At 26.5% G+C, this 10,734-nt stretch overlaps 2 protein-coding genes across 4 annotated transcripts; one reads left to right on the top strand and one right to left on the bottom strand.

The window, feature by feature from the left end:
• Positions 1–357: 357 nt before the first annotated feature.
• LOC126834298 (ecto-NOX disulfide-thiol exchanger 1) lies at positions 358–5,385 on the bottom strand. Of its 3 annotated transcripts, none has more exons than XM_050566111.1 (11): positions 5,213–5,385; positions 4,987–5,152; positions 4,333–4,528; positions 3,890–4,241; positions 3,601–3,825; positions 3,321–3,533; positions 2,364–2,470; positions 1,659–1,781; positions 1,460–1,597; positions 1,022–1,190; positions 358–590 (listed from the first exon to the last, which is right to left on the bottom strand). In XM_050566111.1, the coding sequence occupies exons 1-11, from the start codon at positions 5,223–5,225 to the stop codon at positions 391–393; spliced, it is 1,902 nt and encodes a 633-aa protein (XP_050422068.1). In that variant the 5' UTR covers positions 5,226–5,385; the 3' UTR covers positions 358–390. The 3 variants fall into 3 exon arrangements, 2 of the variants coding, with proteins under 2 accessions (XP_050422068.1, XP_050422070.1); XM_050566113.1 differs by having other exon boundaries at positions 4,987–5,165; XR_007685054.1 differs by having other exon boundaries at positions 470–590; positions 1,022–1,171.
• A 274-nt stretch (positions 5,386–5,659) lies between these two features.
• On the top strand, positions 5,660–10,149 carry LOC126834316 (SET and MYND domain-containing protein 4-like). The gene is made up of 14 exons (XM_050566141.1): positions 5,660–5,698; positions 6,065–6,138; positions 6,173–6,312; positions 6,395–6,626; positions 6,702–6,909; positions 7,013–7,175; positions 7,707–7,865; positions 7,961–8,198; positions 8,305–8,576; positions 8,876–8,949; positions 9,015–9,296; positions 9,391–9,570; positions 9,641–9,791; positions 9,867–10,149. Exons 3-14 carry the CDS (start codon positions 6,182–6,184, stop codon positions 10,006–10,008), a joined length of 2,232 nt encoding a protein of 743 aa, XP_050422098.1. The 5' UTR covers positions 5,660–5,698; positions 6,065–6,138; positions 6,173–6,181; the 3' UTR covers positions 10,009–10,149.
• Positions 10,150–10,734: the final 585 nt, after the last annotated feature.

Raw genomic sequence — 10,734 nt, forward strand, 5'->3', positions numbered from 1 at the left:
CGTTTCATTTCAATATTTTCTTTATTTAAGATTTACAATGGTTTAAATGTTCTAGGCTAAGCTAAATCTTCCATGTAGCTTTACTTCCGTAGCGTCATACTTATTAAGCTGACTGACATCGGTCAAAACTACCCTATGTTCTATGATAGTGTCCCTCTGAAAAGGCTAACTGATCTATTTACTTCAGCTAGACCTTCAAAGACAGGTGAACAGGAGTATAAGTGTAAATGGTAAACAATTAACTTTGTTGCAAGTGTTGTGTGCGGGATATACAACAAAATAATACACAATTTTCATTTGATTAAAGTCTATAATCTAAAATAATTATTAATACAATATGATAAATATATTAACATTATACAACTTTCATAAAAAAAAAAAATTGTTTTACTAATGTTTATGAAAACTAACTAATTTCCAGCGAACTTCTTCATCATCATGCTGGAACCTTTTAAACAAGTTTCTGTTTATTAAAAGCAAATTTTCTACTTGTCGTATTGTTACATTGCCATCAATATTTTTAATATAATTTACAATGTTTTCAATACAAGCGCCAAATGGATGAATATTTAAGTAAATTGAAATAATGCCTGCAAATAAACAAAAAACAATGATACACTTTTTAAAATAAATTATTATAAATGAACGAGACAAATCAAGGCTAAATATGATTATGTAATATGTAATGATGTGTATGATATGTATGATTATGTATTATGTAGTATGATTATATATACAAAAAAAATAAAATATATACAGATTTTGACTATTGTTCTAGTAAAAATACAATAGAAAATGTATTTTAGGAATTAAGTTTTAGTAACTTTTCCCAGTTAAAGTGATTATACACACTTTTACTGGGAAATGTTAATTCAATTATCTAGCTAAAACTAAATATAAGTTATCTGTAAAATGGATGCTGATTATTTTGAAATTTGATATTAAAGAATTTTATGAATACAAGAAAATATGTTATTAATATGGCTTGTATATTGTACATTATTTCAGTAAGACTAATTACTTAATAATTTTAATTGAAGTTCCGAAAAATTATTTGAAGTAATTTGTACGTCTTGTTCATCATTGATTTCAATCACTTCATCTTCATTTGTAGCACTTGGGTTATGGTTAGTGATTTCTTGATTGTTTTTTTGAATATCAGATAACTTTTCTGTAAGAGAATTGAGTTCCTGCGAAAACCATTAGGATTTTATAATACCATTGATGATAAATATTATAGATGGTATACCGAGACAAATTTCAGTTCTGGACGTCGACATGGGACAGGCGCTAATAGTATCATTTTCATTAAAACCGATACTACTAGCGTCCTGTTTCGACTTCCAGAACTGAAATTTGTCTCGGTGGACCATCTATAATATTTATCATCAATGATAATACCGATATTTCAACAAAATATGTAATTTAAGTCATTAAACATTTTCTTTAAGACACCTACTTGCCGGGTAGACAATAGTTGTTGTTGTAAGTAATTTATTTGTATATCTTTTTGATCAGAAGTTTGTAGACTAGCTTTCATCATGCTTATTTCATTTTTATAGGCTTCAAGCTCACATTTTAAGTGGTCGTTTTCATCCTACATGCAGAAAATGTTTGTTTATAATAATACCATTTTTTAAATATTCTTATATATTTACCTGTAATTGAATAGGATCAGATTTACATTTCGACTTCTTTGTATTGCCCTCATCATCTGAAAGATCCATTTCATCGCCTCCAATCATCTCATCTTCATCATCAATACCCAATTTTGATAATGCCTATGTATTAGAAAGATAAGTATTTATTTTTACAATTATTTTATTGTTTTATATAAGATAAGGTATATGTATATACTTTTTTTTATAGCAGGTTAAATAAAATTTGGTTGATAATTAATGATATTACGCGTAACTCCTAAAGTTTACATCAGTTAAAAAAAAATTAAATATATCACCACCTACCTAAATTATTTGTCATTATAAAATACCTATTAATGGTTAGTTATATTTATAAAAATATATTAAAATATAAGTTATTTTTGTCAACATGCAAATTTCTTACAATAAAACATTTCATACACACATTTTATTTTTATATATTATTTAAACCATGATTACAAATTTTATGAGATGTATAGCATTACAATGAATATTTAATGTTCAACAAACAAAGCAATTTTTTCATACACAACATAGTCAATCAACTTCGAAATAGATTAAAAATAAATATTACGTCTATTTAATAGCAACTATAACAAATCATATATAAAGAGTTAAGTCAGAAATAATAAACTGTAGTTAGGAAGTAGCAACTAAGAAAGCTAAAGCAATGTCTGTTCTTTCCAATTAGCAAAAACCTACCATTGCCTGCTTCTTCCATGTCTCAATGTTCTTTCTTTGCGCCTTTGTGAAATGATCCCAAACCTTCTTGTGTGATGCAGAAGTAAACACTTTCTCGATCTGGGTGACTTTATACAAGGACAATAATACAGGCGGTTAAAATATAACGAAAAAAAAAAGATAAAATTCCCTTAAAACTGTCATTTTGAACAATAAGGAAGAATAAAACATATCAGAGAATTAATTGTTTGATTTAAATATAGTACACAAATATATAAAAAAAATATTTTTTTATTACTAAAAAAAAAAAAATACTAAATTATTAATTGTTGATTTTATGTATTATGAAGTTCAAACCTGATTAATGACTACTTGCTAAGTGTTTGGGGTTTTAAATCACCAATAACAGTTTTTTAATAAGTATAAATAAATCCTTTATCCACATTGAAACTTACCTTTTATACCAAGTAACATAATTATTGCTAAGGAAATAACCGATTTTTTAAATGGAATGATAGTATAAAGTATAAAATGCAATACTGTTGATGGAATGTTCACATACCTCAACCCATTAACTGGGACGTGTTGTAATGCAGTTTTGTTTGTCCAAACATGTAGTTGAAAAATTATTAATAATATATAGTATTTTAGAAAATACATGAAACTCTCAGAAAAAGCAATACTAACCTTTGTCAAATGCAAATATAAATATATAACTATCATATTTTAAAATTAGACTTAATTTCTTTAAAGCCGAACCAAAAACCAAATACCTGAATCTAATTGTTTTAAAGGTTAATAACCTGTCATGCGTGTAATAGCTTTTAACTGATATGTGTATACAGCATGTTAAAGGCTATTGTTATTATTATTTTATTTTGCCATTAAACATAAAATTTTACATCAGTATGGTTAAAGTGTATTTTTAAACCGACGAATACTTATCAATACAATATCTAGATAATAAATAAAACTTACATTGCAAGAGGATAGTTTGCATACGGCGCTTTGTGAGTTCTTTTAAATTTTTTAGTTCTTCCTCAAACTGGTTTTTTTCAGATAGTAAACGTCGTACATGAGAGTTGGTAGATTGGATAATTGAATAGAAAATATTAACATTACGCTTATTACAGTCACCTCTTTCTAACCAAGTAATAACCACTTGTACAGCATTTAAAAAAGCTGTATCAGCTATATAAAAAAATAAAACAAGTTATTAAAAAAAAAAAAATACATTAAAATTGAGTAAACAATTTACCCTTAATTTCTTCACTTATGCTTAAAGCTTTAGCTTCTGTAAAATGTGGAATTAATGGAGGGGATGGAGGGGGGTTTGAGCGTGTTTGTTGTTGACGTCTTTCTTCACGCATTAAATGTCTTTTCTTCATTTCCCATTCATATTGATCATCGCGAGCCTGAGCATAATCCACATGTAAACGTGAAGCAGATACTAGCTCCTGACCTTTCATCACTAAACGATATCCTATAATGAAATGTATTTGTAATTTTTTTGTGTGCACAATAATTTTGATTTATTCATAGTGTACCTGATAATTCTAATGCAAGATTCACAGAACATTCATTTTCAAAACGTATATGACAAAACTTCCTGTTACTCAAACGAATGGTTAATATTTCTCCATAATTAGTGAAAATAGACTTCACTATATCTTCAGTAATACTTTCTGGTAATCCGCCAACAAATACCGTACGGCAACCAGGAGGCCGTTCTCTAGATGTTGGCGCTGGTGCATTAGCTGGAGGTGGATATAAGGTACATTGTTCAAGTTGTATTATACGTTTATCAGGTTGAACAACATTGGTTTCCGATGGTCTTGGAGCCGTATGATTGACTATTATAGAAGGAGGTGAAGTCAACATATTACCCATTACACCATACTAAAAATAAAATAATTAAATATGAACATACAATTTTATATTTGAAAAAACAAATGGTAGTGATAATAATAATAAATGCAAAATCCTTTACCTGACCCATAAACATAGCAGAATCTATTACATTCATTGGATTCATTAAGTTAAATGGATTAAATTGTGGCATCATTTCATTCCACAAAGGTGCAGTTCTAACTGGCACAGGAGGCTTATTGGAAGACATACTAGGATCAATTGGTATATCTAAAAGAGATGATTTATCTCCTTGGACATCACTATACTGTGTTTCGCTGTAAAAAACATTACATTAAACATAATATTAAAGCAGTTCCTCAATAATAAACCATTAAAAAAAACATTGATACTAGAGAAACATTGAACATTGAGTTATCTAAATTATAAGAGTATTGTATTTTGTTTGTAAAATAATTTGGTAAAAATGAGTTTAGTGTTTTTTTTATTTATACATAGGAATTTGTTTTGTTTTTAACATATATATCCAGATTTTTATTCTATTGTATTCAGGTTGTAGTCTGCCACTATTTTATCTCGCTTAATTATGTGTTCAAAACTCTGGAATTCACTGACGAAGGGGGGAAGGGCTAGTTATTAAGATGTTCTCCCTATATTCCCTTATACCTTTATACTTTACGTCACAATTACAATAATAATTTGAAAAATGTTGCTTTAGTTATCATGGGTTGATTAAATATGTATGGGCAAGAATATATGAGTCAGGAAAACTAACCCTCTTTGAGATCTAGCAACTTGTTCTAAAACTCGTTCCCAACGGTCATCAATATCTCGAAGTTGAACTTCTGGTTGTTCCCAACGGCCTCTTTTAGCTTCAGTTGTTCGGGTTCTATCTTCTGTGTTGGTAGAATCAGCTATTTTTCTGCGTAAAAATGCATCATCTACAAGACAATGCTATAAGTATTATGAATTATACCAATGTAAAAAATAATAAAACTTACAGTATGAAGCCATTATTAAATCAATATGTATAATATATTTCAATAATATTTATACATCATATTAATAATTATTAAAACTATATGCCTGTCTGATAAAAACATAAATAAGTAATATAAATAAGATGATATAATGTCATCATTTACTATTTTTAAATAACAATTATAAGCTGTTCTCAATACAACACAAACAAATCTATCAAAAGTTATCAACAGGGTTGCTCGTTATCAAACATAGGTATATTATTAAATTATCATCATTCATCACTACTGACTACAGATTTAATGAAAACAATATCATGTAATTATATTTGTCAGAAATTATTTCATTATCCAATATCTATAAGGGACAAACAGGTAGGATCAAATCCAAGGTGGATTTATAAATCCCCAAGTTCAAATTTTTTAGTAGTTTCTAATATTTTTGTTTGGGGTTCAGGTAAACTAATAGTTATCAGTTATCACTTATCTGTAGGCAAACTATTTGTGTATATGGTGTATAAAAATACAATAAATCATTAATACTATACTATTATTTATAGTATTTGGTCTAAGTACGGCCGAATGGGTAAAAACTAACCGTAACCAAAAACTATCATAGGTTCCCACGATCAGAAATGCCCAAATTTCAGCATTATTTACAAGTCTTTACTCTTTAGAAGCTGTGCTATTGCTATTGTTTTTGTCATGTTTATTCATGGAAGAATAAAACGTTCTTTTTTTTAACATACTTAACTCATAACACATAAATATATTATTACAACGTTCATTCATACACATTGCACAGATAATAATATTGTGAAAACAGAATGTTTGAGGGTTTGAGTTTTAACGATAATTAATCCTTATTTATTTTACTGCTAATAATTTTGGAGTTGCAACCTTAAAATTGTAAAGCAATTAAGTACCAGTTTACGATTTTTTTACAATATTTGATTGTTTTTACTGTGTATATTTTGAGTTTACTCAAAAATGTTTGTCAAGTGGGATGAATTAATGGATATTATAACAGATTATAGTGTTCAAAATAAATTATTGGAAAAATTTTGTGATACAGCTCATGATAAAAAAGTTAATTTTTGCATGAGTAATACATTTATTAGGTATTATTCATAAGTTAATTCTCTGCATGTTTTGGTTAATGAAATAAAAATATGTAAAGTCATGTTCCTTTAATGTTTGTAGGAGTTGCATAGATCGTTGGTTGGACAGTCCTGAGTTTGACAATAGTCTGAAAAATGTTAACAAGTCTAAACATATTCGAGTAGAAGGGAATAAAATTCTAAAATTAAATGATTATGAAAAGTGTTTTAACTTATATACTCAAGCTGCCCAGTATGCATTACCCGACAGTTTAGAATATGCTTTATCTCTTTCAAATCGTTCTGTTGTTTGTTTTAAACTAAATAAATTTTATGTAAGTACACGATACTTCTCAATAGTTCTACAATTTTTATTAGGAGATTAAAAATAATAATTATTTTTATTTTAGGACTGTTTGAAGGATATTGAAATGACTTTGGATATTTTGAATTTGATCAATTCTAGTTTTAAAGATAATGAAAAAGATATTTTAGTTGTAAAACTTTTAAAACGTAAAATACAAAGTTTATTAGCTCTATGCCATTATACAAATGCGTACACTTGTTGGCAAGAGTTATCAAAAATGTCACCAAATATTTATAAAAAGTTTTTAGATGGTAATTAGTTTTAATGTTAAATTTTTGGATAGGTAATCATTATTTTTTAATTTTACTTGAATTTTTTATTATCTAATTTTACATAAAATATATTTTTACTTAGATGAGCTTATTCAAAGATGTAACGACTTGCCAAAATATTTTATTAAAAATGAAGAAAAACACAAAAGTCCTAAACCAAAAATACTCACAGAAAATTCAATACAAACAATTTTAAAAACAAATAATGTGACTCTTCCGTTTAAATCATCAAAGTTAGAATTATGGTATAAAATGATTCATATAAATTGGTTAAAGTTTGCATAGAGTTTAATCAAGTAAAATATGTATTAATATATTATTCATACATTATTTTCAAAATATGAGGTTATTTACAAAATGTTTATCTTATCGATATTTTTAATGTCTAATATTTTCTATCTTTAAGGCTGTGTTATTGGTTTGATGTTACTCATACTATTGTAGCATGTAGACACGTTGCTGATTCAGTCTGACTGAACCAATCATCTCCGCCGTTGTAGATTGTATAATCCATCATATTCTACCTTCCTCCTATACTTTTCTGTTGTCGTTCTTTCATAAGCCATTTATTACTCTCCGTTCCGTCTTATACAAATTCATCGCCTCCAATGTTCCCTCCTTTTCTTGGCTCGCCCGTGCAGCCCCCCTTATTAAAACTAGGCATTTTTAAAATTTAGTTTTAAGTAATTTAATATTTATTATTTTATAGTTAGATAAAATATTTGTTTGTATTTATTACTTATTGACCACTAAAAAATGAATGCTTATTATTTTAGCTGCTCTGAAACCAAAGGTAGACATTTTATTGCGTCAACTAAGATTAATTATGGCGAACTTTTAATTTTTGAAAAACCAGTGACATTTGTATTGTTATCAGAATATTATGAATCATTTTGCTACAATTGTTGCTCTGCTCTAAAATATCATTCAATACCGTAGGTTTTTAAAAATTATTAACTTACTGCAGAAAAAAAAATTGTATATTTTTATGTATTTATTGTATTTAACAAATTGATATTTTATTTCACAGATGTAAAGGTTGTAGTTCAATTTTATATTGTAGCATAGAATGTCGAGAAAAGTCATGGGAATTATATCATTGTTGGGAATGCAAACAAGGTGCGTCAATTTTTAAATGTATTGGAATTGCTCATCTTGCTTTACGATTAACTTTGGAGACATGTCAAAATACCAACAATGAAGCAGTTAACAATCTTTTAACCCATATAAATGATTTCAATTCTTTGGAGCTGTACCAATATTGTTTGGTAACAATTCATTTTTTTAATTCAAATTTATTATTATTTTTTAACTTCATATAATTACAATTTCATTACATAAAAACTATTAACCATAACATTTTATATGTTTTAGACTGCTACTCTATTACTTTTATTTTTGGAAAAAAAAACAGACTTCTTTTCCAAAAATCCAAAATTGACATCATCATTAGTAGGAAGTGAATTATTACACCACATGACTAGATTAGTTTGTAACGGAAATGCAATTTCAACTTACATAGAATCTAGAGATATTTCTACACCAATGTCACCACTTATTGAAGAATCTGAATCGCGTATAGGAACTGCCATATTTCCTACTTCGAGCATGTTAAATCATTCATGTGATCCTAATATATTTTCCAGGTATCATTATAATTTTCAATTGTTTAACTTTAATATTATATTTCTATATAGAGATTATATTAGAATTTATTTAAAAATATTAATAAATAAATTCTTAAAACTTGATTATAAATTAAAACAGAATATTTTAACAAGAGTAAAATCAAAGATGGAAATATTACCTTTTGTTTGAATCTTTAAGTATATATATATATATATATATATATATATATATATATATATATATAAATTGGCTTACTAAATGCTAGTGTATAGGACCTTTAATTAATATTAATATAATGTTAATTATTTTTTTACAGTAATATATTGAATTTTGTGGTTATTAAAGCATCACGAGACATCAAAAAAGGGGAAGAAGTTACAAATTGTTATGGTATAATACCAAACTAGAAAAAATATAAAGGTCAAAAATAAATTTGTATAATTTTTATTTTTAAGGGCCTAACTTTCGTCGTATGCGTTTTAGTGAAAGACAAGCTGCATTGAAGATGCAGTATTATTTTGATTGCAAATGTAATATTTGTATGGATCCAGTCAAGGATAATGCATTCCATCACCAATTCAACAGACTTGTATGTTTGTCATGTAAAAATGAAATGAGAGAAACTATATTCGATTTAGAAACTAAACAAATTATTTTATGTGATCATTGCTCTAAAAGTTTTAAAAGTCTACAGTATTCACAACATTTAGCTAAAGTTGATGAAACCTATAACAAAGGTAATATTTTGCTACTTATTTTATGAAAAATAAATAATTGATTTAATTTAATTTACAATTTAGTAATTAATACACTTCATTTATTTTTATTTAGCCTTAAAAGAATTTGAAAGCGACTATTTTTCAATAAAATATTTTCCAAAAGAAGACTGTACAAAAAAAGTCATTGGTAGTTTATTAGAATGCTTAACTTTCTATAAATTGGTTCTAAACCATAAAAATTCATATATTTTGAAATGTCAAGATAATATAGCAAAATGTTTAGCAATGATAGGTAATAATAAACTTTTATAATTTTATTTAAACATATTTAACTAAAATAATACTAAGCTTTTTAATTTTAGCTGACTATAGCAAGAGCCTTGAACATTTAAATAGTACTTTTATAACAATAGAACAGCGTTATGGTGAAAATAGTTTAGAAGTAGCATATGAATTGAAAAAAATTACTGATATTATGTCCGAAAATATAGATTCAGAATGTTATAATAACAAGTAAATTATATTTCAAAAGACAAAACAAATCGGTCTAATATAAATAGATAAACCAATATACTTATTTTTTTACAGGAGTTCAATTAAAAAAGCTTTAAAATATATAAAACGCGCAATGAACATTTTTCATGCTCTTTTGTCTGCCTGGGATATTCCATACAATGAACCTGTAAGGAGTATGCAAGCTAAGTACGATAACTTGTCAAGTTGGCTTTAATAATCGTAGAGTCAACACTATACAATATATAGTTGTAATTGATCTACAATATACTATTTTTTAAAGTATACTGGTAAAAATGATATATTAAGTAATAAATTCATATTATATATTTTGTCGGTAATTTTTTTTGAACTTTATACTAAACTAACACAAACCACTATTGTTTAGAAAAATTACACTATTAGGTAAAAAAAAAAATTCCGGTTTTTTAAAATTCTTTTACATTATTAAACCTTTATTATCTTTTGAATCTTTATTACAAGAAAGAAACAAGTACAATATTATGAGTATAATTTAATAACAGAGCACTAAAAAAGTTGGATCAATCAACTCATAGGTACAAGTTGTACACAAACGATTACTATAAGTTAACACAATGTGTACTAATGCTGCATAAACATTTGACATATTCAAGTTTCGAATGTGTGAGCATTAAAATGGTCATTATGACTTGTAACCATCTTAAAAAGTAGCTGCCGTCAGCTGTAAACGTTTTGTTGGGGTATTTAAGATTCTATTAATTTATTCTTATATCGATTTGCTACAAAATTTGAAAATTATTTAAACAAAAATGTAATCAATTTCACAACAAAAAAAATATATAAAAAATGTAGGTAAAATTGAATCTATTAAATCAATCATAATTATATTATATTATTTTAATTGTTACTTACATAACCCAGCAACATCATATTATTAGTTTAGAAAGAGGTTGGAGTTAAA

Source organism: Adelges cooleyi, unplaced genomic scaffold (assembly GCF_023614345.1).
Source record: "Adelges cooleyi isolate 19-005CV unplaced genomic scaffold, UGA_ACOO_1.1 ACOO_flye_CR_arks_rails_tigmint_CR_PRNA_21, whole genome shotgun sequence".
Taxonomy (NCBI): domain Eukaryota; kingdom Metazoa; phylum Arthropoda; class Insecta; order Hemiptera; family Adelgidae; genus Adelges; species Adelges cooleyi.

What these genes read in the sequence shown, in the direction of transcription:
- LOC126834298 (XM_050566111.1), bottom strand. An exon ending in GTTGCTAGATCTCAAAGAGG is followed by an intron (nt 4,529 to 4,986) that starts GTTAGTTTTCCT and finishes TGTTTTTTACAG; the next exon opens with CGAAACACAGTATAGTGATG. An exon ending in ACTTCAATTAAAATTATTAA is followed by an intron (nt 591 to 1,021) that starts GTAATTAGTCTT and finishes GTTTATTTGCAG; the next exon opens with GCATTATTTCAATTTACTTA.
- LOC126834316 (XM_050566141.1), top strand. Translation starts at nt 6,182, where the DNA reads ATGTTTGTCAAGTGGGATGAATTAATGGATATTATAACAGATTATAGT. An exon ending in ATGAGTAATACATTTATTAG is followed by an intron (nt 6,313 to 6,394) that starts GTATTATTCATA and finishes TAATGTTTGTAG; the next exon opens with GAGTTGCATAGATCGTTGGT. An exon ending in CTAAAATATCATTCAATACC is followed by an intron (nt 7,866 to 7,960) that starts GTAGGTTTTTAA and finishes TTTATTTCACAG; the next exon opens with ATGTAAAGGTTGTAGTTCAA.